Genomic DNA, 27,267 nt, shown 5'->3' on the forward strand with positions numbered 1-27,267 from the left:
TGGGGGAAGTGTCACCCGCGGTCGCAAAGAGACGCCTGAGAGACAGCAGTGGTGGCAGAACGTTTATTGGGGACATGGGGGACATCGGGATGTGAGGGGACATGGGGGACATCGGGATGTGAGGGGACATGGAGGACACTGGGGGGACATGGGGGACACATGGGGACCTGGGGGGACACGGGGGATATGGTGGGGAGGACAACAGGGAATGGGGGACATGAGAACATGGCAGGACGCAGGTGGCCCGCAGGTGACACACGGAGGTGTCACACAGGTGCCACAGGTATCCCACGGGGTGTGTCCATCTCGTCCCCTGTCACTCTGGGCGAGCCTCCTGGGAGTGCTGCAGCTGCTGCAGCTCCTCTGCCAACCTGGGGGTGGGGCCAGAGAAGGGGTGGGGCCAGAGGTGGGCAGGCCCCAGGTGACAGAGCCACACCTGTCCTACACACCTGTCCCACACCTGTCCCCAGGAATCCCATCCCTGTCCTGAGAGGGTCACACACCCAATCCTTGGGGGTCACACACCTGTCCCAGGGGTGACACACACCTGTCCCCAGGATGTCACGCACCCATCCCAGCAGGTCACACACCTGCCCCAGGTGTCACACACCTGTCCCAGGTGTCACACACCTGTCACGGCGTTGCAGGCTCAGCTGCTGCCGGCCCAGCTCCACCTCCAGCTGTCGCTCCGCCCACTCCTGCTCCTGCTGCACCAATCGCCTGCAAGAATGGGGATTGGGGGGTGGGGACATGCCCCCAAGTGGGCGGGGTCACCTTTGAGGGGGCGGGGCCAGAGCTGGGCACTCACCAGAGCACAGCTCCCTCTGGGCCCAGCTGCTCCTCGGTGTCCATCACACGGCGCTCTGGGCAAGGGAGGGGGGACATTGGTCAGCCCGAGGGGACACACCTGGGTTTGGGGGGGCTCAGGTGTCCAGGGGGGTCACTCAGGGCTTGTGGGAGAGGGGTTCAGGGTCAGTCAGGAGCTCAGGAGGTCACTCAGGTGTTGGCACTGAGGTGTTCAAGGGTGTCCCTCAGGTGCCCAGAGGTGTCACAGGGGTCATTCAGGTGTCAGTAGGGACACTCAGGTGCTTGAGGGGGGTCCTGGGGGGGTCACTCAGGTGTCAGGGGCTCACCCAAGCTCAGCCACTTCTCCTTCATCTTCTCCAGCTTCACCAGTTCAGCCTTCAGGTGGGCTGGAGCCTGTGGGGGGACAGGGGGGAGGGCGTGATCCTGTGGTGTGCCAGGGCACCCAGGTGTGTGTGGGACCCCCAGGTGTGTGTGGGACCCCCAGGTGTGTCAGGGACCCCAGCCCAGGCCTCACGTGAGTGACACGCAGGTGCTTGAGCTCCTCCATGATGGCCTCGAGCTGCTGGCAGTGCTGCCACCTGGGAGTGAGGGGACACAGGGGGTGACACGGTGGTCACATGACCTGTGTGGGTCACCTGGTGCCACCCCTGGCCCACCTGTGTCCCCCAGCCCCACCTCTGTTCCCGGCGCAGGTTTTTCAGCTGCTCCCACTGCTGCTTTGTCCCTTCCAGGTCCTGCTGCTGCTCCAGGCAGAGCCCACAGTGCCTGTGGGGGGGTCAGGGGGCACCAGGTGTGCTTGGGGAGGGGGTCAGAGGTCATGTGGGCACAGGTGAGGTTGGGAAGGGTCACAGGTGTCCCCACTCACCTCTGACCTTTGGCCTCCACCTCCTTCCCTTGCAGCTGTGCTCTCCGCAGTGACTCTTTGGGGAGGGGCAGGGGGTCACAGGGGTCAGGGGGTCACAGGGGCCAAGGGGGTCCCTCTGTGAGAGGGTCCCACCCCTTCTGGGGGAGTCAGGAGGGGCCACAAGGGTCAGGGAATCATGGGCGTCAAGGGGGTCAGAGGTTCAGGGGGCATCAGGGGAGGTTTTGGGGGGGGCCCAAAGACCCCAGGACCCCCCAGGCTCACCCTGCACCTGCTGCCAGGTCCTCTCCAGTGCCTCCTTTTGCTGCTGCACTGTGGGGAGGGGGAAACGAGCTCAGAGCCCTCTGTCCCCACAAACCCCTCAGGGTCCCTACCCACCACCCAGCGACCCCACAAACCCCTCTCTGTGTGTCCCCAGCCCTCTCTGAGTCCCGCTCCAGAACCCTCAGCGACCCCCAAACCTCTGTGTCCCCCTCCAGAACCCTTAGGGATCCCCCAAACCTCTCAGTGTCCCCCCCAGGTGACCCACGCTGCTCCAGTTCCTGGCGCAACTCCTCACTGCAGTCTTGTGCCTTCACCAGCTCCTCTGTTGTGGCCTCCCGGACTGTGGGACACGGTGGGATGGACAGAGGGACACAGGGGGACATGGCAGTCACATGAGGGAGCACAGGAGGACATGTGGGACATGGGAACGCGGGGGAACACAGGGCTCCTCACACTCACCTTTCTTCAGGCAGTGCGCCTGCCTCAGCAGCACCTCCAGCTGTGGGGTCCCCCCAGAGGGACCTGAGGGAGGAACTGGGCAGGACACAGGGCCACTGCCTCTCTTGGGGACACTTGGGACCGCCTTGTCCCTGGGGCGGGGGGACACTGGGACACACGGTGGTCTTGGGGGGTCTTGGCCATAGAACCCCTCACTGCGTGGGTCCAGGTCCATCACTGCAGCCTGGAGGGACACGGTGGGGACATAGGGGTACATGGAGGATGATGATGGTGGGCAGTGGCTTGTCCCCTCCTGTCACCTTGTCATCCTCTTCATTCCCCTTTTTCCACCCTCAGCCCCACATTTTCTGTCTCGTTTCACCATTTTCTCCCTCCTTATCTCTTTTCCTCTAGGGTTCCTCCCATTCCTGTCACCTGCTTCCTCCAGTTCCTGCAGCCTCTGTCCCTTCCATTTCTGCCCGTCATTTCCCCCTCAGTCCTTTCATCTCTTGGCTCCATTTTCAGTCACCAACACCCTCTTTTTACACTTTTCTGTCTTGTGTCCTTACACTTTGTCCCTTTTCATCCCCCATTTCCCTTCACCTTCTTTCTACAGCTTTCTCAGCTCCTGTCCTTCCCATTCTCTCAGGTTTTTCCCTCTTCTTCCCCTCACATTTTCCCACCCTTTTCCCCCTCACGTTTTCCTGCTCTTTTCCCCTCACGTTTTCCTGCCCTTTCCCCTCATGTTTTCCTGCCCTTTTCCCCTCATGTTTTGCTGCCCTTTTCCCCTCACGTTTTCCTGCTCTTTTCCCCTCATGTTTTCCTGCCCTTTTCCCCTCATGTTTTCCTGCTCTTTTCCCCTCACGTTTTCCCGCCCTTTTCCCCTCATGTTTTCCCGCCCTTTTCTCCTCACATTTTCTTGCCCCTTTCCCCTCACATTTTCTACTTTTTTCCCTAATTTCTCCCTAATTTTTCCCACCCTTCCCCCTCATGTTTTCCTGCCTTTTGCCCCTCACATTTTCATGCCATTTCCCTTCTATTTTTCCACCTTTCCCCTCACATTTCCCCAGCTTTTTTCCTCTCACATTTTTCCACCTCTCCCCCTCAGAACTTCCCGTCATTTTCCATCCACTCCTTGCCCTAATTTTTGTCCCCTTTTCCAGCTGTTTCTGTCCCTTCCTGATATCATTTTCTGTCCCCTTTTCACCCCCAATCTGTCACTTCTTCCAGCATATCCTCTTCCCTTTTTCTGCTCCCTTTCCTGTCTATTTTTGCTCTCCATTTCTTGTCACCTCTTCCAGCCTTTCCTGTCACATTTTCCCACTGATTTCTGTCTCCTCACCCCTCTCTTTCCTGCCCCATTTCCCCTCCTTTTTGCCTGCTCTTACCCACCTTTTCTTTAAGGTTTTCTCCCCATTTTCCCTCCCGCATTCCTCTCATTTTCAGTTCCCTTTTCCCCTTTCTCTGTCGCTGTTCTCATCTCCTCTCCCCCCTTCCCTATCCCCTCACCCCTCAGGATGGCCCCTCACCCTTCAGGCCATGTCCCCTCATCCCCTCACCCCTCAGGCCGTGTCCCCCCATCCCCTCACCCCTCAGGCCATGTCCCTGCCATCCCCTCATCCCTCAGGATGTCCCCTGACCCCTCAGACCGTGTCCCCCCATCCCCTCACCCCTCAGGATGTCCCCTCACCCCTCAGGATGTCCCCTCATCTCCTCACCCTTCAGGCCATGTCCCTGCCATCTCCTCACCCCTCAGGCTGTGTCCCCCGATCCTCTCACCCCTCAGGCTGTGTCCCCCCTGTCCCCTCACCCCTCAGGATGTCCCCTGACCCCTCAGGATGTCCCCTCACCCTTCAGGATGTCCCCTCACCCTTCAGGCCATGTCCTTTCATCCCCTCATCCCTTAAGATGTCCCCTCATCCCCTCAGGATGTCCCCTCATCTCCTCACCCCTCAGGCCGTGTCCCCCGATCCCCTCACCCCTCAGGCCGTGTCCCCCAATCCCATCACCCCTCAGGCTGTGTGCCCTGATCCCCTCATCCCTCAGGATGTCCCCTGACCCCTCAGGCCGTGTCCCCCCATCCTGAGGGGATGTCCCCTCATCTCCTCACCCCTCAGGCCATGTCCCTGCCATCCCCTCACCCCTCAGGCCGTGTGCCCTGATCCCCTCACCCCTCAGGATGTCCCCTGACCCCTCAGGACGTCCCCTCACCCCTCAGGCTGTGTCCCCTCATCCTCTCACCCCTCAGGATGTCCCTGCCATCCCCTGACCCCTCAGGATGTCCCCTCATCTCCTCACCCTTCAGGCCATGTCCCCTCATCCCCTCACCCCTCAAGATGTTACCCCATCACCTCACCCCTCAGGCCATGTCCCCCTGTCCTTTCACCCCTCAGGATGTCCCCTCATCGCTTCACCCCTCAGGCCGTGTCCCCCGATCCCCTCACCCCTCAGGATGTCCCCTGTCCCCTCACCCCTCAGGCTGTGTCCAAGCCATCCCCTCATCCCTCAGGACGTCACCTCATCTCCTCGACCCTCAGGCCGTGTCCCCCCATCACCTCACCCCTCAGGATGTCCCCTGACCCCTCAGGATGTCCCCTCACCCTTCAAGATGTCCCTCCATCTCCTCACCCCTCAGGCCATGTCCCCCCATCCCCTGACCCCTCAGGATGTCGCCTGACCCCTCAGGATGTCCCTGCCATCCACTGACCCCTCAGGCCATGTCCCCTTACCCCTCAGGACATCCCCTCACCTCTCAGGCCGTGTCCCCCGATCCCCTCACCCCTCAGGCCGTGTCCCCTGTCCCCCCAGTCCCCCCGGAGTCAGGACTCTCCCCGGGCTCTCAGTGTTTATTGTCAGCCCTCGGGCTCAGGCCCCTCGGGGCGCGCGGGCGCGGCGCAGAACGGCGCCGGGTAGCGGATGAACAGCCAGTCCTCCTCCTTCTTGAGCCAGCGCAGCAGCTTGGTCAGCACGGCGATGGCGCCCGCCTTCGTCACCAGCGGGCTGAAGCAGCTGTACAGCTCGAATTTACTGGTCACCTGTGGGAACCCACGCCTGTTAACTGTGGGATTTACTGATGGCACTGCCAGTGAAAATCTTGTTAATTTGGGGATTTACTGACAGCACTGACACCAAGCATTCCGTTAACTGTGGGATTTACTGATGGCACTGCCAGTGAAAATCTTGATTATTGTGGGATCTACTGATGGCATTGCCAGTGAAAATCTTGTTAATTTTGGGATCTATTGATGGCATTGCCAGTGAGCATCCCATTAATTGTGGGATTTAGTGACAGCACCACCAGGGAACATCCTGTTAACTATGGGATCTACTGATGGCACTGCCAGTAAGTATCTCCTTAATTGTGGGATTTACTGACAGCACTGACACTGAACATCCCATTAATTGTGGGATTTACTGATGGCACTGACACTGAGCATCCCATTAATTGTGGGATCTACCGATGACACTGCAACCTGTTAACTGTGGGATCTACTGACAACACCGCTAAGGAACATCCCACTAACTGTGGGATCTACTGATGGCACTGCCAGTGAGCATCCCATTAACTGCAGGATTTACTGACACCACCAGTGAGAATCCCATTAAATGGGGCACCTACTGATGACACCATGTCCCATTAACTGTGGGACTCACTGATGACACCACATCCCTTTAACTGCAGGATCTACCGACAGCACCACCAGCCAGTGACCCCCACTAACTCTGGAATCTTCTCAGGAAAGCACCAACAGGTGCTGCTGCCTCTGGGCCCTGCTGAGGGCTCCTTCCCCGCGGCTCACCCAGGCCAGCAGCGTTTCCTTCTCAGCCACGTGGTAGAGCAGGCGCAGGGGCCGGTGTGGGCTGTGCACCCGGCTGTGCAGGTAGTGGTACAGGTCGAAGAGCCGGTGCTGCTCCTCCTCGCTGGTGTAGGGCTCCTCCAGCTCGGGGCTGCGGCCAGTGAGGGAGGAGGGACACGGGCGTCAGGTGAAGGTCAGGGACACTCCCACCCCCCCCAATTCTGGCGTGTCCCCCCCCCCCATCCGCGCACCTGGTGAACTGCGGCAGCTGCTGCATCTCCTCCGGCCCTTCCAAGGGTTTGTAGAGGAAGTGTCGGAGCTCGGGGGCGCCGGGACGGGACGGGCCGTACCCCGCTCCCCCTCGCACGGCCGCCGCCAGCTCGGCCAGCCAGCCCTGCGCCCGCAGCGTGTCCTCCAGCTGCCTCCGGCACGCAGCCGCCGCGTAGAATCCCTCTCGCTCCGTGGACAGCAGGATCAGCGTCACGCCCTCCTCCTCCTCCTCGCCCAGCCGCGCCGCGTACGCATAGAAATACCCATCGGGGTTGAAGCGCGGCAAGCACACGGGGGTCCACACCTCGCCCGCCCCCGCGCCCGCCCCGCCGCCCAGCAGGTTGAGCAGCAGGTGGAGGTCGCTGGCGCAGAGCCGCCCGCCCTCGGCCAGCGCCCGCTGCCGCGCCGCCGTCACCAGGCGGCCCCGGGCCGCCAGCACGGCCAGGGCGGGCGCGGGGCGGGCGGCGGCGGCGGCGCGGCGCAGGGCCCCGGACACGGCGCGGCGGAGCCCCCCGGGCAGGGGCAGGCAGCGAGCGGCCCCCAGCAGCAGCCGCCCGTCGGCCGCGGCCCCGCAGAGCAGCCGGTCCAGCACGGCCTCGGCGCCCGCCAGCAGCCGGCGAAGGTCGAAGCCGCGGCGTCGGGCGAAGACTCGGGCGATGCCCCCGCGGGTCAGCAGCGACAGGATCTGCTCGTGAACGAAGGCCAGCTCCCGCCGCAGCTGCGCCGCCGACTGCCGTGTGCGGGACACCGACACCAGCAGCAGCGGGCCCCGCTGCTCGAACACCAGCGTGCGGTCCTCTGCGGGGGAGAGAGGGGACACGGCGGTCACACGGGGCGGGGGGACACGGAGGGTTTGGGGGTAGCCAGATGTACCTGGACATTGTGGGGTGTGGTGTTTCTGGAGAGTGGCTGTAGCAAGGCAGGGTTTTTAGGGGGGTGGCAGGAGCCAGGAAGGGGTTTGGGGGGGAAGAGAGTTTTGGGGGGCTGGTTGTACCTGGGCAGGCTGATTCGGTAGATTCAGCTGTACCTGCGAGAGGTGGTTTTGGGGCTGGGATGTTGTGTTTGGAGGGGGCTGTTTGGAGCAGGGACGGCCGTACCTGTGGGGGCTGTTTCGGGGCTACCTGGGGGTGGTGCTATGCAGGTTTGGGGTTACCCACAGGTCTGTGTAAATCTGGGGGTTCTGTGTCCGCCCCCCGCTGGCCCCGTACCGGAGCAGATGGCCCGGATGGCGTTGCCGCCGCTCTGGATGAAGGACACAAGGGCCATCATCACACCCATGGTGGCCGCCAGCGCCTCCTCGTTGCCGTGCCGGGAGTAGATCGGCTTCCCGGCCTCGCTGAGCACGAACACGTGTTTGCGCCGCGCTCGCCAGCCCGCGGCCGCCACGTCCTCGTCTGCACCGCGCCGCCCGCCCGGCGCCGATGTGGCCGCCGCTGCCGTCACCGCCGCCGTCACCTCCTCCTCTTCCTCACCGGGGTGACACACAGGGGACGTCACTGCTGCCGTCACCTCCTCCTCTTCCTCCTCACGGTGACACCCTGGGGACGTCACTGCTGCCGTCACCTCCTCCTCTTCCTCCTCACGGTGACACTCTGGGGATGTCACTGCTGCTGTCACCTCCTCTTCACTGGGGTGACACCCTGGGGATGTCACCGCTGTTGTCACCTCCTCTTCATCCCCTACAGGAGGACGTGCTGGGGACGTTGCGTCCATGGTCATCTCCTCCTCACTGGGTTGAATGCCTGGGGATGTCACTGCTGCTGTCCCTGCTGTGGTCACCTCCTCCTCCTCACCCCCAAGTGGGGGACACCCCAGGGATGTCCCTGCTGTGGTCACCTCCTCCTCCTCCTCCTCACTGGGATGACAGCCCTGGGACGTTGTGGCTGCTTTTGCTGTCACTGCTGCCATCACATCCTCATCCCTGCCACATGGCCCACCTTGGGATGCCATGGCCACTGCCACCTCCTCCTCCTCCTTCTCACTGGGGTGGCACTTCAGGGACGCTGTGGCTGTCACCACTGCTGCCACCTCCTTGTCCTCCTCCTCCTCATTCCCAGCAGGGTGACACGCGGATGATGTCACGGCTGCCGCTGCTGTCACATCTTCCTCCTCATCGTCCCCGCTGTGGTGACAGCTTGGGGACGCCGTGTCCACTGTCCTGCCTGGCTCCATCTCTGCCTCACCTGTGACCAGCAGGGGGCGCCGGGGCGGTGCCTGCACACCTGGACAGCCCCGCCCTGCCCCACCCTGCCCTCACCAAGGGTGGGGTCAGGGCTCCTGGGCACCTGTGGGGGAGATGGGGTGGGCTCACCGGGGGCGTGGCTTCACAGACCACACCCCACCCCTAATCCACACCTTGTGGCCACACCTCCAGCCCCACCCAGTATGTCCCAGTCCTGGTGGTCTTTGCATATGCCACGCCCACTGACAACAAGCCACGCCCCGACCGAGCCTCACCCCGGAACACCCCACACGTGCCTCCCAGGCCACGCCCCTAAAGTGAAGCCACGCCCACACAGCGGCAAGCCACGCCCCAAAGAACTTTAGCTCCGCCCCCGGAGCCCCCGGGCCACCCCGCCCCCTCACAAAGCCCCGCCCTCCGGCGAGATCGCCCCCGGGCCGCCCCCTCCCCACTCGGCCCCGCCCTCGTTCAGGCCCCGCCCCCAGCCGTGCCCGCCCCCGCTGTCCCCGCCCCCGCGCTGTCCCCGCCCCGCGCGCGCTCACCGGCCGCGCTCCCGCTCCCGCCGCTGCCGCCGCTTCCGGGGCCGCCGCGCCGCGCGCCCCGTGACGTCACCGCGCCGCCGCATCCACCAATCACCGCGCGGCGCGGAGGAAGGAGGCGCGGCCTTCGCGGGCGCACCAATCAGCGACCGCGGGGCGGGGCCTAAGGAGTGACGCCTCTTTTGGCGGGTTTTCCCGCTCCACCCTCTTCCCTCATGACTCTCTGTGACGTCACAAAGGGGCGGGGTCAGAACGCAGCCTCATTGCGGAGGGCGGGGCCACAGCGATCCCTATAGCGGCTATAGGCGCCTGGCCCCGCCCCCGCAGGGCCATAGGGGACCCCTCAATGTGGGGGGCAACCCTGCGACCCCCCCGGCACGGCCCCATCGCAACTTCAGCGCCTCCCGGGTGAGCCCCGGCAGCCACAGACACACCGGGGCGGCTTTGGGGCACCCCAAAAACTCTACAGGCACCCCCGAAGAGCTCTAGGAACACCCCAAAAACTCTATAGGTACCCCCGAAGAGCTCTAGGGCACCCCAAAAACTCTATAGGCACCCCCGAAGAGCTTTAGGGGACCCATGCAGGGACTGTCGGGTCCATAAGGACACCAAAATCTCTACAGAGGCTCTGTGGGGTCTGTAGAGCCCCCCCAGACTCGCTACAGGGGCAAGAGGGACCCCAAGAAGCCCTAAAGAGCCCCAAAACAGCCCCTGCAGACGCTGCAGTGTCTATAGGCACCCCAAGAAGCCCCAAAGAGCCCCTAAACAGCCCCTGCAGTGTCTATAGGGTCCCTCAGGAGCCCCCCAAAGCGCCACCGGGAATTCCCAGCGGAGCTTTAGGGTCCAGCCCAGGGGCGGGGCTCCAGCCGGGGGCGGGGCCCGGGGGGCACTGAAAACCCCCCAGGTCCCCTCGGTGCCCCACACACCTGAGACCCCCCCCATCCCGGACCCCCATGGCACCTCCACCGCCCCCCGGCCACCTCAGCCTGTCCCGCGGGGTCCAGGTGAGAGAGGAGGGGGACCCCGGTTCTGGGGGGAGCCTGGGGGGCCGCGAGCATCCGGGGCGGGGTGGGGGCACGAGGGCGGCCGCGGCACTTCCTGCCCCCGGAAAGGGGAAGTGAAAGAAGGGACCCGGACGGCCGGGAGGGACCCCAAGAGCTCGGGGGGGAATCCGAGAGGTTGGGGGGACTCGGGAGCTCCGGCCGCCCCAGTTTGGGGGGGCCGCAGGTGACCCCCACCCCTGCCTCCCCAGGCCCCCCTGTACCAGGACGCCGTGGCCCGCCGGGCTCTGCGGCCCGCGCTGCTCAGGTGAGTGCTCGCAGCGGGGACAGGTGAGCCGGGCAGCGGGGGACAGGTGACCCGGACAGGTGTCGCCTCCCTCGCCGCCCCTCCAGGAGCGTTTCGGTGCCGGCCGAGCCCCCCGCGCCCCCCGCCATGGACGTCACCTACGCCGTGGTCAACAAGCCCCGCCGGGGGGGCGGGGCCGCGGGGAGAGCCCCCTCCCCTTTTGGAAGAGACCACGCCCCCTTCGGAAGAGACTCCGCCCCCTCGGGCACGTGCTCCCTTCCGGGCAGCCCCGTGCACCGCCCCTCCCCCAGCCCGGCAGGTGAGTGGGGGGGGTTCGGGGGGGTTTTTGGGGGGCTCAGGGGTCCCCAGGATCGATAATTCTGACCCTGGTTCCCCCCCCCCCCCCCCCCCCCCAGGCTCCCCCAGACCCTCGGATGGCGCCTACGAGGTTGTGACCCCCCCCACGGACACCGGCAGCGGCCCCTGCCTGGGTGAGCATGGGGGTCCCTGGTGTTCTGGGGGGGGTCTCAGTGACTGGGAGGGGTTTGGGGGGTCCTGGGGGGACATCAATGTCCAGCCCCCCCTCACTGACCCCCACTCCTCCCCTCAGGGTTTAATTTCCGCATCGGGAAGCCCAAGGGCCCGCGGGACCCCCCGGCCGAGTGGTCCCAGGTGTGAGGGGGGGTCCGGATCCCTGGGCCCCCCCCACACAGAGGAGGGGCTGCAGCAGAACCCGCCTGACCCTTACAGAACCCGATATAGACAAAACCCATTTATTATGGCAAATAATAAAAACCGATTGTGAGAAACCCAGCCGTGCCTGGGCCGGTCCAGAGGGGTCTCAGCTGCCGAGGTGGTCTCAGGTGTGCAGGTGGGTCCCACCTGGGGGGGTCCTGGGGGGCTCAGGTGGCGCTGAGCAGGCGGCGTTTGGGGGCCGTGGCCGTGTACGGGTGCCAGCGCCACTCCACGTCGGCCGCGTCCCCCTGCTCCAGGGTCCCCAGGCGGATCAGGTAGGCTGGGGGGGGACACGGGGAGGGGTTGGTGGGACATTGGGGACATTTTTAGGGCTGTTGGGGACAGCGGGGGACACTCACGCCTCAGCTGGAATCGGGGTCCCACCTCCTCCAGCTCCACCGTGCGCCCCCGGCGCCGGTACACGTGGTTCCTGTGGGGAGGGGGGGTCAGACAGGCCTGGGGGGGGTCTGTCCGTGTCCCCCATGTGTCACCCATGTGTCACCCACCGCACTAAAATGACGTCGTCCTCGTTGGCGAAGGTCACCACGCGGCGGCTGTCGGCACGGGGAACGGGGAACAGGTGCTTCAGGATGGTCCCGACCTAGAGGGGGCACAGGGATGGGGGCAGAGATGGGCTCACCCCACCCCTGGCGCCTCCCGTGTTCCTCCCCGGTGTCCCCATTTCCTCCCCGTGTACCCCCCAGGTGTGCGTCCCCCTTTCCCCTATTGTCCCCCCATTGTCCCCAGTGTCCCTCCAGCCTTACCCTTTTCCCCAGCGTGGAGTCCAGGCGCAGCAGCAGCAGGTGGGGGGCGGCCAGCGGGGCCCCCCCGAGCCCCCCGACCTCCTGGCGCAGCACGGCCCCGCTCAGGGTGAAGTGGGCAGTGGGGCCGTGGGGCAGGTGAGACACGGTCAGCCCGTCTGGGGGGGTGGAGCTTGATGAGGACACACCCACAAAAGAGGCCACACCCCCCTTGGGATTAGCCCCACCCACTCCCCTTGTCCCTCAGGTTTTAGGTTTTATGCTTTTCAGATTCTGTGCTGCTTTAATGTGTGGGTCTGAGCTTGATATTAAATGTTGGTGGGCTCTCTGCACAGATAGGACACAAAACAATTCCTTATTCCTTCTCTGGCTGGGGAGCAAGGACAGTGATCAAAATCGCAGGCCCAAGAACATAAAACCATTTGGATTGAAAAGAGAAAAACAAGAAAGATGGAACTTCATAACCTAAAGCCATAATTAGACAATTAACTCCAATATGCAAATGGAGCAGGACTTATAAAAATGAGAGACCCTGTGAGCATGAGCAGTTGTCCGTTTTGTGACCATTTGGGTCCATCTTGGGTTCATTTTGTGACCATGTGGGTCCATCTTGAATTCATTTTGTGACCATTTTGGTTCATCTTGGGTTCATTTTGTGACCAGTTTGGTTCATCTTGCATTAATTTTGTGACCACGTGGGTCCATCTTGGGTTCATTTTGTGCCCATTTTGGTCCATCTTGGGTTCATTTTGTGCCCAGTCTGCTTCACCTTGGCTGCAGCTCTCGTGCTGCCCAAGCTGCATCCACTGAGAATACCCTTTTAACAAATCCCTCCTTTATTATCAATTAACCCAGCCTAGCTCTGTGCTACCTCAGCCTTCCAGGGCACTTCCCCAGGCCCTCCCCTCCCAGCAGAGACCCCAGAAGGCGCCCCCAGCCCCCCCATTTGGCACTGACCGGGCCGCCCGCGGGTCTCGTGCAGCACCAGCAGGTCGGTGACGCCCGCGGCCCGGCACGCCGCCACCAGAGCGCCCAGCTCGGCACGGCCGCGGTTCATGCGGCGAGCCCCGGGCAGCAGCAGGCACAGCTCCTGGGGACAGGGACACGGGGACACGGGGACACGGGGCGGGCTCAGTGACAGCCCTGCCACGCCCTGTTGGTGTCACCCCAGCTTGGGACACTGCAGCGTCCACAGGTCCCCCAAATCACTCCCCTCATGTCCCCCAAATCACCCCCTGTGTCCCCCAAATCACCTCTCCCATGTACCCCAAATTACCCCCCGTGTCCCCCAAATTAGCTCTCCCATGTCCCCCAAATCACCTCTCCCATGGCCCCCAAATCACCCCCCTCATGTCCCCCAAATCACCCAAATCACCCCCTGTGTCCCCCAAATCACCCCCTGGTGTCCCCCAAATCACCCCGTGTCCCCCAAATCACCCCCTGTGTCCCCCAAATCACCTCTCCCATGTCCCCCAAATCACCCCCCTGGTGTCCCCCAAATCACCTCTCCCATGTCCCCCAAATCACCCCCCTGGTGTCCCCCAAATCACCTCTCCCATGTCCCCAAAATCACCTCCTCCATGTCCCCGGTCACCCTCCTGTGTCCCACAAATAACCCTCATTGTGTCCCCCAAATCACGCCCCTTGTGTCCCCCAAATTACCCCCCAATTACCCCATTACCCCCCCAAATCACCTTCCCCGTGTCCCCAAATCACCTCCTCCATGTCCCCTAAATCATCCCCAACCATGTCCCCCAAATCACGCTGTGTCCCCCAAATCACCTCCCCTGTGTCCCCAAATCATCCCCAACCATGTCCCCCAAATCGCCTCCCCTGTGTCCCCCAAATCACCCCCCCATGTCCCCAAGTCTGTGTTCCCCTGTGTCCCCCCAGCACACGGTGACAGTGACACACTCATCCCCTGGCTCCGCCCCTTAACCATTTAAGGGTCACTATGAGCCACGCCCACTTTCAGGCCACACCCACAAAGACTCCTCCCACTCCTGTGGGTTTCACGGCCCAGCATTGGCTCATCCCTAGCACAGCCCTCAAGGGGTGGGGCCAACTAACTCCCTCCCACTTTCAAACCACACCCACCCTTGTTCGAGGTCACACCCCCATGGGAGGAGCCACAAGGGGTGGGGTCAGGGTGCTGAGGCTGGGCCACGCCCACCCAAAACTGGCCCCACCCACTCATGAGCCCCACCCAAACAAGCCCCACCCACCCCCAGACCACACCCTAATCCAGCCACACCCATCCAGAGCCACACCCGAACCTGGCCACGCCCACCTTGGCAAAGAGCCGCAGGCGGGCGCTGGGGTCACGTGACGTCGTCACCATCACTTTGGGGGGCTCCAGCCCCGCCCACCTGTACTCGTCATCCTGGCTGTCACCTGTCTCTGGGGGCGGGGCTTTGTCAGGCCACACCCTCCCTGCATTCCCAGCCCCGCCCAGTGCAGCCACACCCACCCCAGGGTCATTGGGGTCAATCCAGTGATGGTTCTGGGGGGATTTTGGGGATTTAATTTCCAATTTTGGGGGGATTTATGGCCCAGTGAGGGAGGAACGAGGCCCAGATTTGGGGTACAGCCCAGACTGTGGGTGTTGGTGCAGCCCCACACTCATTTTGGGGTGAATTTAATCTTATCTGGGGAATTTAAACACCCAGAGAATTTGAGGAAACTCTTGAAACTGGAGACAAATTCTTTTAAAGTCTTTTTTTGGGCTGCCTCCCTCCTGTCCCTGGATTCCCCTCTCCCCATTTTGGGGTCCAGCTCATTCAAGGGTCTTGCCTGTCCCCAACCCCTGGGTTTGGAAATTCCAAACTCTTCCAATTTGGGGGTCCCTTTCCCCACCTTTCCCCCCCGATTTGGGGGTCTCTTTCCCCCTGATTTAAAGGTCCCTCTACCCATTCCTCCCCCCTGATTTTGGGGTCCCTCTTGCCCGATTTGGGGGTCCCTCTCACCCCCCGGTGCCTGGAAGTCGAACTCGAGCTCCTTCTGCAGGGCCAGCGCCTCGTGCCGCAGCTCCGTGGGCAGCAGCCGATTCTCTGGGGGGTGAGGAGAGAAACGGGGGGGCTCAGACAGGACCCCCAACCCTCCCAATGCCACTGCCCCAACCCCAAATAACCCCCTGGGCCCACAGCACCCCCATCTCATCTCTTTAACACCCCCAAATAACCCCTTAAACTCCTCTCTACCCCCCAGAATTCTCCTCAACTCCTCCAAATCCTCTTTGCCGCCCCCAACTCCTTTTTCACACACCCGGAATCTCCTCTAACACCCCTTAACTCTTCCCAAACCCCCCCAAATTCTTCCCGGCCCCACTTCACCCCTCTGGGTGCCTTTTCCCCCCCCCCAGCCCCTCTCTCGCCCCCTTCCCGTGCCCCTCCGGTACCGTCCAGCGCCCGCTTCAGGCTCTCCCTTCGCTCCCGCTGCCGCTGCTGCTGCTGCTCCTTGGCCCGGCGCTGCAGGTACTCCCGGCGCTCCCGGGCCTGGCGACGCAGCTGCGACACGGGGACACACACGGGGACACACGGGGGGATGCGGGGAAGGGCCCGGTGAGGGGGATATGGAGGAATGAGAGGATGGCGGGCACTGAGGGGGAGGCATGGAGGGATGAGGGACAGCGGGGACATCGGGGGACAACAGGGGACAGGGACACAGAGTGAGGGACGCGTGAGGGGAGATATGGAGACACTGGGCAGGGGGGAGGGCCCGCTGTGGGGGCCGTGGAAATGAGAGGTTGGAGGACACGGAGGAGAGGTTTGGGACGTCATGTGGGACACGACAGGGACACGGGGACACGATGAGGACACAGGAGCACCGACCCAACCCCCGGCCCCTCACCATGGTCGCGATCACTCCGCTCCGCGATGCTCCTCACACGCCGGCACCTCCCAGCATCGCCGCCTCCCATTGGCCGAGCACCGGCGGACCAATGGGAGCGCGCGGTGCTGCCGGAAAGGGGAGGAACCGCTGCGCCCTCACGCAAGATGGCGGCCGGGTCGGCGTCACTCCGCTGAGCTGCCGGCCCTCATGCAGGCCCCGCCTCCCGGGCTGCGGCGCCCGCTGATTGGTCGAGAGGTGCCGGGGCGGGCTGGGATTGGACGAGGCGGGGCCGGGCCTGAGGCCGCGGTGAGGGCGGCGATGGACGGTGAGGGAGGGCCGGAGGCTCCGGGGGTCTCTGGGGCTCCCGGGGGTGTTTTTAGGGCTCTCCGAGGGTTTTGGGGGGTTTTCAGAAGATCGGGAGCGTTTTGGGGATTCAGGGATCCTGAGGGTTTTTTGAGCGGGTTTCCGGGGGCCCGGAGGAGTCTTGATGGGGTCTCTGAGGACCCGGAGGTGTCTGGGGGGGGTTCCCGGGGACATGGGTGACACTGTGGGGACACCGGGCCGGTCCCTCTGCGGGGCGGTTTTGGTGGGTCTGGGGGAGCCCCTGGGGTGCCCCCGGGTGTTGTTTGGGGTCCTGAGCCGTGTCCCCCACCCCAGGGTCGCTGTCGCTGTCCCTGGACGCGGCCGCGCTGGAGGTGATGGAGGCGCTGGAGCTGCTGCAGCAGCGGCGGGAGCAGCTGGAGCAGCACCTGCGGCAGGTGAGGGGACACAATGGGGACACAATGGGGACACTACGGGGACACGCCACCCCTCGCGGGGACACGTGTGAGGAGGTGCCACCTGCCACAGAGACACACCTGGCGGGTGTCACCCGCTACAGCGATGTGCCAACCCCCATGGGGACACAGCTGGGGACAGTCCCCTGCTGTGGGGACATGGCTGGGGACACACCACCCATCATGGGACATCTTCAGGGGACGTGTCACCCACTGTGGGGACACAAAGGGACACGCCACAATGTCCCGTGTCCCCCCGTGTGACTGTCCCTAATGCCATGTGCCTCTGTCCCATTCAATGTCCCCCTGTGTCTGTGTAGGGGTGGCTGTCCCTGTGCTGTGTCCCCAATGTCCCTGCAGGGGTGGCTGTCCCCATGCTGTGTCCCTGATGTCCCCAATGTCCCCACAGGGGTGGCTGTCCCTGGCTCAGGCCCGTTACTCTCTGGGATGTCACCGCGTCTCCTCCCTGCAGTACGGGGCCACCATGGTGCCCCGAGTCCGTGTGTGCCACAGGTGGGGGACAGGGACACTGGGACATTGGGGACACACTCAGGGGGGTGGCAGGGACACAGAGAGGGACACTGGGGACACTCATTGGGGTGACAGGGACATGGGGGGGGACAGTGGGACCTTGGGAGGGACACTGGGGACACACTCAGGGGGGTGGCAGTGACACAAGGAGGGACATGGGAACATTGGGGACACACTGAGGGGGGTGGCAGTGACACAAGGAAGGACAGGGGGATGGGGACATCAGGGACCCAACCCCAGTTTGGGGAGGTGACACAGGGGTGACATCAATGTCTCCAGTGTGGGGGAAGTTTAGGAGTTCTGGGATGCCCCTGTGATGGCCGAGTGCCACCAGGACATGGTGGTGACGCTGTCCCCACTGTGTCACCCCCAGGCAGGACCCAGAGGGACGCCCCCACTTTGAGGAGGTGCCTGGAACAGGGGGGGACCCCGAGGACCCCGACCCCCAGCAGGGGGGGGGTGACGGTGAGGGGGGTTTGGGGTCCCTTGGGGGGGGTCCCGTGGGTGTGGGGGTCCCCAGAAGGCCCCCGGTGGGTGTTGGGGACAGACTGGGGGGTCTGGGGATGTCACCCATGGGTGCTGGGGGGGCAAGGGAGGAATTGGGGAGGGGGGAATTTGGGGTGCTGGGTGGGTTCTGAGGGGTCCTGGGGGTGTTTGGGGGTCCCTCAGTTGTTTTTTGGGGGGGGGTCTCTGACCTTTCTCTCTCCCCCAGGGCTGCGGCAGCGCCGGGGAGCCCCTGAAAAAGGGGGGACCCCCAGCCGCCCCCCCCCAGACCCCCTGGGCTGGTTTGGGGTCCTGGTGCCCCCCAGTCTGAGGCAGGCCCAGGGAAGCTTCCAGAAGGGTGAGGACTGGGGGGGACTGGGAGGAACTGGGAAGGAACTAGGAGGAAATGGGAGGAAATGGGGGGGACTGGGAGGAAATGGGAAGAACTGGGGAGGGACTGGGAGGAAATGGGAAGAACTGGGGAGGGACTGGGAGAAACTGGGGGGACCCCAAAAACCAGCAAAGGTCCCCAAACCCAGAGGGACCCAAGAACGGGGGGAAAACCCCAAATCTGGGGTGTCCCCAAACCTGGGGAGGGCCTAAAGGTCGTGGCCCCCGTGACCTCCTCGGTCGCCCTGGTGTCCCCCTGTCCCCAGGGGTGACGCTGGCCGTGGAGGTGGCCGAGCTCCAGGCCACCATGGAGGCGGCGGCCGCCCGGTACCGGCAGCTCCTGCGGCAGAAACGTCACCTGGATGGGGACAATGGGGACAGCGGGGACAGCCAGAGCTCCACGGGAAGCCCTGGGGACAGCAAGGACACCGAGGGTGGCACAGTGACCTCAGTGACTGCGTGAGACGAGGACACGTCTGCAGGTGACGCGTGGGGACACAGGTGACACTGTGAGCCATGGGGACACAGGTGACACGGTGACCTTTCACAGGTGACACAGCTGCCACCAGTGACACGGAGGACAGCAGCACCTGCCTGTGGGTGACACCAAGTCCCCAAGGCCTGCGGGTGGCACTGAGGTGACACCAGGTGACACTGAGGACTTTGCAGGTGACACCAAGCCCAGCAGGTGACTGAGGGTGGTTCCCCCATGTCCCCACCCCCAATAAAGTCACCCTGGTGCCACCACAGGGTCACACGTTATTGCTGTCTGTGACAGATGTGCCAGTGCCACCATAGCCAATGCCACCACGGAATAATGTGTCACCTCTGTCACATGCTGGCCATGCTGGTGGCACCATGGGGTCATTTGTCCCTGCTGTCACATGCCAGCCACAGCAGTGCCATTGTCACTGGTGTCACATGCTGGCCATGCTGGTGGCACCATGGGATCATTTGTCACCACTGTCACATGCCAGCCATGGCAGTACCATTGTCACTGCTGTCACATGCTGGTGGCACCACGGGCTCATTTGTCCCTGCTGTCACATGCCAGCCACAGCAGTGCCACCATAGGGTCAATTGTCACCTCTGTGCTGTCACATGCCGGCCCTGCCAGCGCCACGTGACTCAGACACGCCCCCTTTTTGCCAAGGTCTATGTTTATTGGGCGGGGCCCTCGCCCCGCCCCCAGACCCCGCCCCCACCCAGGGGGCGGGGCCGACACAACAACGACTATGGGAGAGGGGCGGGGCGTGACGGGGCGTGGCCTGTGCGGGGGGCGTGGCCGGGCGGAGGGGCGGGGCCGGGCGCCCCCTAGCGGATGGTGTAGCGCACGTAGGGCACCTCGATGTCGGCGTCGCTGTCGTCGTTGCAGCACAGCTCGAACACCAGCGCCTTGACGTGGCGGCCCAGCTTCTTCTTGGACACCCGCGTCACGATCTCTGTCATCCTGCGGGGACAGGGGGGACATGGCAGGGACAGGGGTCACGGCCTCTGTCATCCTGCGGGGACAGGGGGGACATGGCAGGGACAGGGGGCACGGCCTCTGTCATCCTGTGGGGACAGGGGACAGGGGGGACATGGCAGAGACAGGGGGTAGGGTCTCTGTCATCCTGTGGGAACAGGGGATATTGCAGGGACATGGGGCACAGTCTGTGTCAACCTGTGGGGATGGGACAGGGGACATGGCAGGGACAGGGGGCACAGCCTCTGTCATCCTGCGGGGACAGGGGGGACATGGCAGGGACAGGGGGCACGGCCTCTGTCATCCTGTGGGGACAGGGGGGACATGGCAGGGACAGGGGGCACAGTCTGTGTCATCCTGCGGGGACAGGGGACTTGGGGACACGGCAGGGACAGGGGGCACGGCCTCTGTCATCCTGTGGGGACAGGGGATGGGGGGGACATGGCAGGGACATGGGGCACGGCCTCTGTCATCCTGTGGGGATGGGACAGGGGACATGGCAGGGACAGGGGGCACAGTCTGTGTCATCCTGCAGGGACAGGGGGGACATGGCAGGGACAGGGGGCACAGTCTGTGTCATCCTGCAGGGACAGGGGGGACATGGCAGGGACAGGGGCACAGTCTGTGTCATCCTGTGGGGATGGGACAGGGGGCACAGTCTGTGTCATCCTGCGGGGACAGGGGGGACATGGCAGGGACAGGGGGCACAGTCTGTGTCATCCTGCAGGGACAGGGGGGACATGGCAGGGACAGGGGGCACAGCCTCTGTCATCCTGCGGGGAGAGGGGGGACATGGCAGGGACATGGGGGACATGGCCTCTGTCATCCTGTGGGGACATGGGGGACATTGCAGGGACATGGGGCATGGTCATCCTGGGGGGACAGGGTGGGAGATGGGGTTTGGTCTCTGTCATCCTGCAGGGACAGGGGACATGGGGGCATGGCCTCTGTCATCCTGAGGGGACAGGGGACATTGCAGGGACATGGGGTCTCTTGTCAGCGTATGGAGACCGGGGGACACGGCAGGCAGGGAGATGTGACACGGATCATCCTCTGGGGACAGGGAGGGAATGCCAGGGCACACACGGAGGGGACACAGCCATGCCCTGTCCCCACCCCTGGGACATTTCCCCCACCTCAGGGCTGCGTTCTTGTCCCCAGGACACGTCCCTGCCACAGGCCGTGCCCTTCCTCCAACCCCACCTGTGTCCCCAGTGTCCCCAGCATCCCCCAGTGTCCCCAGTGTCCCCCAGTGTCCCCGGTGTCCCTACGGTTGGTCGTGGCGCTCGCGCAGCTTGGCGGCCGGCATGAAGAAGGAGTAGAGCATGGACACGCCCTGGGACAGCATGGTGATCTCCAGCCGGTGCTCCTTCTGTGGGGACACGGGGACATCGGCCACCATGGGGCACCCATGGCCTTGGGGACATCGGCCACCACGGGAACCCTGCGGCCTTGGGGACATCGGCCACCACAGGGCTCAGCGGGGCTCGGGGACATTGGCCACCACGGGAACCCTGCGGCCTTGGGGACATTGGCCACCACAGGGGTCAGTAGGGTTTGGGGACATTGGCCACCATGGGAACCCTGCGGCTTTGGGGACATCGGCCACCATGGGGCACACATGGCCTTGGGGACATCAGCCACCACAGGAACCCTGCGGCCTTGGGGACATCGGCCACCATGGGGCACCCACAGGAACCTCATAGCCTTGGGGACATTGGCCACCATGGGGCACACATGGCCTTGGGGACATGGGCCACCACAGGGGTCAGCAAGGCTTGGGGACATTGGCCACCACAGGAACCCTGCGGCCTTGGGGACATTGGCCATCGCAGGGGTCAGCAGGGTTTGGGGACATTGGCCACCATGGGAACCCTGTGGCCTTGGGGACATCAGCCACCACAGGGGTGTGACCTTTGCCCTCTTCCCAGCACTCCCCTCTTGGTCAGGGGTCCCTCAGTTGTTGCCTGCCCCCATCCCAGTCCCTCCCAGTCACTCCCAGTCCCTCCCAGTACCTTGAAGTAGGCGAGGAACTGGCGCAGCGTCATCTCCTGCCCGTCGGGCTGCAGCCCCTGCACCTCGAACCGGTCCCACAGCGTCCACTCCACCTCGTAGTACTGGGGACACGGTGGGGACAGTCAGAGCCATGGGGGGACCCCAAATCCCTGCTGGGAGTGACCCCAGCCCCACTGTGACCCCAAATCCCCTGTGGGAGTGACCCCTGCCCCACTGTGACCCCAAATCCCTGCTGGGAGTGACCCCTGCCCCACTGCGACCCCAAATCCCTGCTGGGAGTGACCCCTGCCCCACTGTGACCCCAAACCCGCTCTGGGAGTGACCCCTGCCCCACTGTGACCCCAAAGTCCTGCTGGGAGTGACCCCTGCCCCACTGTGACCCCAAAGTCCTGCTGGGAGTGACCCCTGCCCTGGTGTGACCCCAAATCCCCCTTCCCCACACCCCCAGCCCCACTGTGACCCCAAACCCCCTCTGGGAGTGACCCCGGCCCCACTGTGACCCCAAATCCCCTCTGGAAGTGACCCCTGCCCCACTGCGACCCCAAATCCCTGCTGGGAGTGACCCCTGCCCCACTGTGACCCCAAATCCCCTCTGGGAGTGACCCCTGCCCCACTGTGACCCCAAATCCCCTCTGGGAGTGACCCCAGCCCCACTGCGACCCCAAACCCCCTCTCCCCACACCCCCAGCCCCACTGTGACCCCAAATCCCCTCTCCCCACACCCCCAGCCCCACTGTGACCCCAAACCCCCTCTCCCCACACCTCCCAGCCCCACTGCGACCCCAAACCCCCTCCTGCTGCCCCCCAGCCACCCCAATCCCGCCGGTGCCGATGCCCCCCGGCCCTGGCAGTGCCCACCTTGTTGCGGGGGCAGGCGAGGGGCTCGGAGAAGCCCACGAAGGGCAGGGCCAGGTTGAGGAAGGCGTTTTTGTAGGAGCTCAGCCGGCGGTGCCCCTGCACCAGCTTGAAGAGCTCCAGGCACGCCAGGCCCACCACGGCCGCCGTGGTGGTGGCGATGGCCGGGATGATCTTCCCCGCGATCAGTTTGCTCTGGGGGGAGAAAGACACAAAAAAAAAACAATAAAAAAAAAGGGATTTAGGGTTTGGGGGATGGTCCCAAAAAATCAGTCTGAGTGTCTCACAGAACCATAAAGGGCACACGGACACTGTGGGGTCTGTATGGGTTCTGTGCGTGCCCCACACATCCCAGAATAATCCCTGGAATATGCCAAAGCACCCCCCAGCACCCATAAAAACCTTACAGCATCCCATAATAACCCCTGGAATATGCCAAAGCACACCCAGCACCCGTAATAACACCATAAAAAACTCCATAGCACCCCATAAAAACCCCATAAAAACCCCGCAGCACCCCATAATAACCCTCCTCCAGTCCCTCCCCAGTGCCCCCAGTGTCCCCCAGTCCCTCCCCAGTGCCCCCAGTACCCCCCAATCCCTCCCCAGTGCCCCCCCAGTGCTCCCCAGTCCCTCCCCAGTATCCCCCAGCCCCTCCCCAGTGCTCCCAGTACCCTCCAGTCCCTCCCCAGTGCTCTCCCAGTGCTCCCAGTGTCCCCAGTCCCTCCCCGGTCCCTCCCCAGTGCTCCCAGTACCCCCCAATCCCTCCCCAGTGTCTCCCAGTCCCTCCCCAGTACCCTCCAGTCCCTCCCCAGTCCCTCCCCAGTATCCCCCAGTCCCTCCCCAGTGCTCCCAGTATCCCCAGTCCCTCCCCAGTCCCTCCCCAGTGCTCCCAGTATCCCCAGTCCCTCCCAGTGCCCACCTTGTGGCGGTCGGCGGGGGGGATGTCGTAGTTCTCCGCCCGCAGGTTGGAGGCGGCCACGATGAAATCCATGTGGAAATTGGTGTCATCGTCCTGGGGACAGCCAGGGGTGGGTGAAGGTGGGCAGGGGGCACCCAAAGGGGGCAGCACCCTGGGGGGGGGGGGGGGGGCAGCACCCACCTTCTCAAAGTCGATGGGGAACATCCGGAACCCTGGGAGCTCCTCGGGGCTGGGCAGCGACGCCTTCAGCTCCTCCAGGCGCCCGTCGTCTGTGGGGAGGGAGGGGCACACGTGGGACCCCCCTGGCACCACCCTGGGCACCTGGGGGACTCCCTTGGCATCCCCTGGGTACCTGTGGGACCCCCCTGGCACCCTCTGGCACCCCCATGGCACCTGTGGGACTCCCCTGGTACCCCCTGGGCACCTGTGGGACCCCCCTGGCACCCTCTGTCACCCCCCTGGGTACCTGTGGGACTCCCCTGGCACCCCCTTGGCACCTGTGAGACCCCCCTGGCACCCCCATGGCACCTGTGGGACTCCCCTGGCACCCCCTGGGTACCTGTGGGACTCCCCTGGCACCCTCTGGCACCTGTGGGACCCCCCAGCCCCTCACCTGCAGTGGCACTGCCAGGCCCCCAGTACACCCAGTGGCCCCAGCCTGTGCCCAGTGTGGCATTGGCAGCTCCCCAGTGCCCCAGCCCCTCTCCCAGTATCCCCCAGTCCCTCACCCAGTGCCCCCAGTGCCCCCCATGCTGTACCCAGGGCAGCACTGATGCTCTGCAGCTCCTGTCCCAGTGCCCCCAGTCCCTCTCCCAGTGCCCCCAGTCCCTTTCCCAGTGCCCCCAGCCCCTCTCCCAGTGCTCCCAGTGCTCCCAGTCCCTCTTCCAGTACCCCAGCCCCTCTTCCAGTGCTCCCAGTACCCCCAGCCCCTCTCCCAGTCTCCCTCCATCCTGTACCCAGTGCAGCCCTGGTGCTCTGCAGCTCCTGTCCCAGTGCCCCCAGTGCCTCTCCCAGTACTCCCAGTGCCCCCAGTCCATCTCCCAGTGCCCCCCAACTCCTGTCCCAGTACTCCCAGTACCCCCAGTCCCTCTCCCAGTGCTCCCAGCTCCTCTCCCAGTGCTCCCAGTGCCCCCATCCCATACCCAGGGCAGCACTGGTGCTCTGCAGCTCCTGTCCCAGTGTCCCCAGCCCCTCTCCCAGTTCTCCCAGTACCCCCAGCTCCTCTCCCAGTGCTCCCAGTGCCCCCAGCCCCTCTCCCAGTGCTCCCAGTACCCCCAGCCCCTCTCCCAGTACCCCCAGCTCCTCTCCCAGTACCCCCAGCCCCTCTCCCAGTACCCCCAGCTCCTCTCCCAGTGCTCCCAGTGCCCCCAGCCCCTCTCCCAGTGCTCCCAGTGCCCTGTCCCATACCCAGGGCGGCGCTGGCGCTCTGCAGCTCCTGTCCCAGTGCCCCCAGTCCCTTTCCCAGTGCTCCCAGTGCCCCCAGTCCCTTTCCCAGTGCCCCAGCCCCTCTCCCAGTGCTCCCAGTGCTCCTAACCCTAACCCTAACCCTAACCCTAACCCTAACCCTAACCCTAACCCCCAGCTCCTCTCCCAGTGCTCCCAGTGCCCCCATCCCCTGTCCCAGTACCCCCAGTCCCTCTCCCAGTGCCCCCAGCCCCTCTCCCAGTGCTCCCAGTGCCCCCGTGCCGTACCCAGGGCGGCGCTGGCGCTCTGCAGCTCCTGGTCGGACACGTGGATGCGCACGCCGGCCTTGGGCGCGAACGGGGGCACCCGGACGTGCCGCAGCAGCTCGGCCACGGCCGCCCGGTCCCGCGAGCCCGCGATGCCGTAGCTCTGAGCAAACAGGTTCGCCGCCGCCACCACGTAGTCCAGGTGCAGGGGCTGGGGGACACGGGCACAGGTGGCACCCAGAGGGGCACAGGTGGCACCCAGAGGGGCACAGGTGGCACCCAGAGGGGCGTGGGAGGCACCCACAGGGCACAGGTGGCACCCAAAGGGGACTGGGGGCACCCACGGGGGGCAGGTGGCACCCAAAGGGGCAGGGGCTGTGGGACACAGGGCATGGGTGGCACCCAGAGGGGACAGGTGTGGCACCCACAGGGGCACAGGTGGCACCCAAAGGGGCACCCACGGGGGGCAGGTGGCACCCAAAGGGGACAGGTGTGGCACCCACAGGGGCACAGGTGGCATCCATAGGGGCACAGGTGGCACCCGGAGGGGCATGGGGGGCACCCATAGGGGCAGGTGACACCCAAAGGGGCAGGGACTGCGGGACACGGGTGGCACCTGGAGGGGATTGGGGGCCACCCAGAGGGGCACAGGTGGCACCCAGAGGGACACAGGTGGCACCCAGAAGGTCATGGGCTGAGGGACACAGGGCATGGGTGGCACCCAGAGAGGACTGGGGGTACACACGGGGGCAGGTGGCACCCAAAGGGGCAGGGGCTGTGGGACACGGGGCACAGGTGGCACCCAGAGGGGCACCCATAGGGGGCAGGTGGCACCCAAAGGGGCAGGGACTGCGGGACGCGGGGCACGGGTGGCACCCAGAGGGGCACCCATAGGGGGAAGGTGGCACCTAGAGCACCACGGGGGGCACCCACGTTGCAGGGCTGGCACCCAGAGGAGCAAGGGTGGCACCCAGAGGGGCACCCATGGGGGACAGGTGTGGCACCCACGGGGCAGGGGTGGTAGCCATGAAGCAGGGATGGCACCCAAAAACTGGAACCCAACAATGCCCAAGAACTCCCAAAAAATGATTTTTAGGATGGTGGGGCCCAAAGAGTGACACGGGTGACAACCCCGGCCCCACAGGTGACATCCCCAGCCCCACAGGTGAGCCAGGTGATGTCCCCACCCCCCCAGGTGATGTCCCCACCCCCCCCCAGGTGACCCCACTCACGTTGTCGGGGTCGAACACGAGGGGGTGGGGGCAGCGCTTGGGCCCCGACCAGAACAGGGTCCCCGAGTTCGTTTTCTAAAGGGGGAGAAAATCAGGGTTAACGAGGTCATTAATTGAGCTTAATGAGCTATTAATAATTGGAGTTAATGAGCCAATTGTTTAGGTTAACGTGGTAATTAATTAGATTAACGAGGCAATCAAGAGGTGCTCCCCTGTCTTGGCAGGTATTGGGGTAAATGAGGTGATTAATAGGGTTAACAAGGCAATTAATTGGGGTAAATGAGGTAATTAATAGGGTTAACAAGGCAATTAATTGGGGTAAATGAAGTAATTAATAGGGTTAACAAGGTAATTAATTGGGGTAAATGAAGTAATTAATAGGGTTAACAAGGTAATTAATTGGGGTAAACGAAGCAATGGGGTAAACAAGGTAATTAATGTGGTAATTAATCAGGGATAATGATGTAATTGATTAAATTAACAAGGCAACAAAGGCTCTCCCATTTGTGCAGCAGTTAGCAGATAGTGGAGTAAATGAGGTAACTAACGAGGTTACTGTGGTTATTAATTAGGGCTAACAATGTAATTAATCAGGTTAATGAGTTCATTAAGGGACTCCCACCTGTCCTGGGGGGAATTTGTGCAGCAGCTGGTGGCTGTTGGGGTAAATGAGGTAATTGACTGGGGTAAATGAGATAACTAATGGGGTTAATGGGGTAATTAATCTGGGCTGAAAATGTAATTACTTAAATAAACAAATTAATTAAGGCAGTCCCACCTTTCCTGGGGGGAAGTTGTGCAGCAGCTGGCGGATGTTGGGGTAAATGAGGTTGGGGTAAATGAAGCAATGGCGGTAAATAAGGTAACCAATGGGGTTAATAGTGTCATTAATCATGGCTAATGAGGTAATTAATTAAATAACGAGGCGATTAAGGCTCTCGCACCTGTCCCGGGGGGAAATTGTGCAGCAGCTGGCAGATATTGGGGTAAATGAGGTTGGGGTAAATGAGGTAACTAATGGGATTAATAGGGAAATTAATCAGGGCGGATGATGTAATTAATTAACTAACGAGGTGATTAAGGCTCTCACACCTGTCCCGGGGGGAAGTTGTGCAGCAGCTGGCAGATGTTGGGGTAAATGTGGTTGGGGTAAA

At 63.5% G+C, this 27,267-nt stretch overlaps 6 protein-coding genes across 9 annotated transcripts in view; 2 read left to right on the forward strand and 4 right to left on the reverse strand.

The window, feature by feature from the left end:
• Nucleotides 1–95: 95 nt before the first annotated feature.
• Nucleotides 96–3,092, reverse strand: LOC139586121 (trichoplein keratin filament-binding protein-like). Of its 2 annotated transcripts, XM_071419298.1 has the most exons (10): nt 2,393–3,092; nt 2,199–2,273; nt 1,934–1,981; nt 1,673–1,727; nt 1,483–1,572; nt 1,322–1,385; nt 1,134–1,200; nt 809–863; nt 631–720; nt 96–371 (listed from the first exon to the last, which is right to left on the reverse strand). In XM_071419298.1, exons 1-10 carry the CDS (start codon nt 2,646–2,648, stop codon nt 317–319), a joined length of 855 nt encoding a protein of 284 aa, XP_071275399.1. In that variant the 5' UTR covers nt 2,649–3,092; the 3' UTR covers nt 96–316. The 2 variants fall into 2 exon arrangements, with proteins under 2 accessions (XP_071275399.1, XP_071275401.1); XM_071419300.1 differs by lacking the exon at nt 1,673–1,727 and having other exon boundaries at nt 2,171–2,273.
• A 2,107-nt stretch (nt 3,093–5,199) lies between these two features.
• On the reverse strand, nt 5,200–9,295 carry LOC139586152 (vacuolar fusion protein MON1 homolog B-like). Of its 2 annotated transcripts, XM_071419359.1 has the most exons (6): nt 9,163–9,295; nt 8,002–8,723; nt 7,647–7,947; nt 6,420–7,236; nt 6,172–6,319; nt 5,200–5,406 (listed from the first exon to the last, which is right to left on the reverse strand). In XM_071419359.1, exons 2-6 carry the CDS (start codon nt 8,608–8,610, stop codon nt 5,224–5,226), a joined length of 2,058 nt encoding a protein of 685 aa, XP_071275460.1. In that variant the 5' UTR covers nt 8,611–8,723; nt 9,163–9,295; the 3' UTR covers nt 5,200–5,223. The 2 variants fall into 2 exon arrangements, with proteins under 2 accessions (XP_071275460.1, XP_071275459.1); XM_071419358.1 differs by having other exon boundaries at nt 7,647–8,723; nt 9,163–9,294.
• A 115-nt stretch (nt 9,296–9,410) lies between these two features.
• On the forward strand, nt 9,411–11,259 carry LOC139586155 (tyrosine-protein phosphatase non-receptor type 18-like). The gene is made up of 5 exons (XM_071419364.1): nt 9,411–10,163; nt 10,412–10,467; nt 10,554–10,765; nt 10,863–10,937; nt 11,057–11,259. The coding sequence occupies exons 1-5, from the start codon at nt 10,113–10,115 to the stop codon at nt 11,122–11,124; spliced, it is 462 nt and encodes a 153-aa protein (XP_071275465.1). The 5' UTR covers nt 9,411–10,112; the 3' UTR covers nt 11,125–11,259.
• IMP4 (IMP U3 small nucleolar ribonucleoprotein 4) lies at nt 11,206–15,928 on the reverse strand. Of its 2 annotated transcripts, none has more exons than XM_071419362.1 (9): nt 15,792–15,928; nt 15,340–15,448; nt 14,909–14,992; nt 14,233–14,336; nt 12,900–13,032; nt 11,946–12,100; nt 11,688–11,782; nt 11,541–11,611; nt 11,206–11,461 (listed from the first exon to the last, which is right to left on the reverse strand). In XM_071419362.1, the coding sequence occupies exons 1-9, from the start codon at nt 15,792–15,794 to the stop codon at nt 11,349–11,351; spliced, it is 867 nt and encodes a 288-aa protein (XP_071275463.1). In that variant the 5' UTR covers nt 15,795–15,928; the 3' UTR covers nt 11,206–11,348. The 2 variants fall into 2 exon arrangements, with proteins under 2 accessions (XP_071275463.1, XP_071275461.1); XM_071419360.1 differs by having other exon boundaries at nt 14,233–14,342.
• A 37-nt stretch (nt 15,929–15,965) lies between these two features.
• CCDC115 (coiled-coil domain containing 115) lies at nt 15,966–18,715 on the forward strand. The gene is made up of 6 exons (XM_071419363.1): nt 15,966–16,098; nt 16,431–16,531; nt 16,959–17,062; nt 17,454–17,545; nt 17,793–17,921; nt 18,220–18,715. Exons 1-6 carry the CDS (start codon nt 15,981–15,983, stop codon nt 18,414–18,416), a joined length of 741 nt encoding a protein of 246 aa, XP_071275464.1. The 5' UTR covers nt 15,966–15,980; the 3' UTR covers nt 18,417–18,715.
• Nucleotides 18,716–19,095: 380 nt separating this feature from the next.
• Nucleotides 19,096–27,267, reverse strand: part of UBA1 (ubiquitin like modifier activating enzyme 1) — a 30,330-nt gene continuing 22,158 nt past the window's right edge. Inside the window, exons 19-26 of the mRNA XM_071419357.1 lie at nt 26,114–26,188; nt 24,903–25,092; nt 23,392–23,480; nt 23,212–23,304; nt 22,293–22,484; nt 21,434–21,535; nt 20,690–20,790; nt 19,096–19,403 (exon numbers count right to left, since the gene is read on the reverse strand). Coding sequence (XP_071275458.1) covers nt 19,268–19,403; nt 20,690–20,790; nt 21,434–21,535; nt 22,293–22,484; nt 23,212–23,304; nt 23,392–23,480; nt 24,903–25,092; nt 26,114–26,188 — 978 coding nt within the window. The 3' untranslated portion in view covers nt 19,096–19,267. The remainder of the gene's footprint in view (nt 19,404–20,689; nt 20,791–21,433; nt 21,536–22,292; nt 22,485–23,211; nt 23,305–23,391; nt 23,481–24,902; nt 25,093–26,113; nt 26,189–27,267) is intronic.

This window comes from Agelaius tricolor, unplaced genomic scaffold (genome assembly GCF_023055355.1).
Source record: "Agelaius tricolor isolate 1412-34295 unplaced genomic scaffold, bAgeTri1.0.p SCAF_104, whole genome shotgun sequence".
Classification (NCBI taxonomy): domain Eukaryota; kingdom Metazoa; phylum Chordata; class Aves; order Passeriformes; family Icteridae; genus Agelaius; species Agelaius tricolor.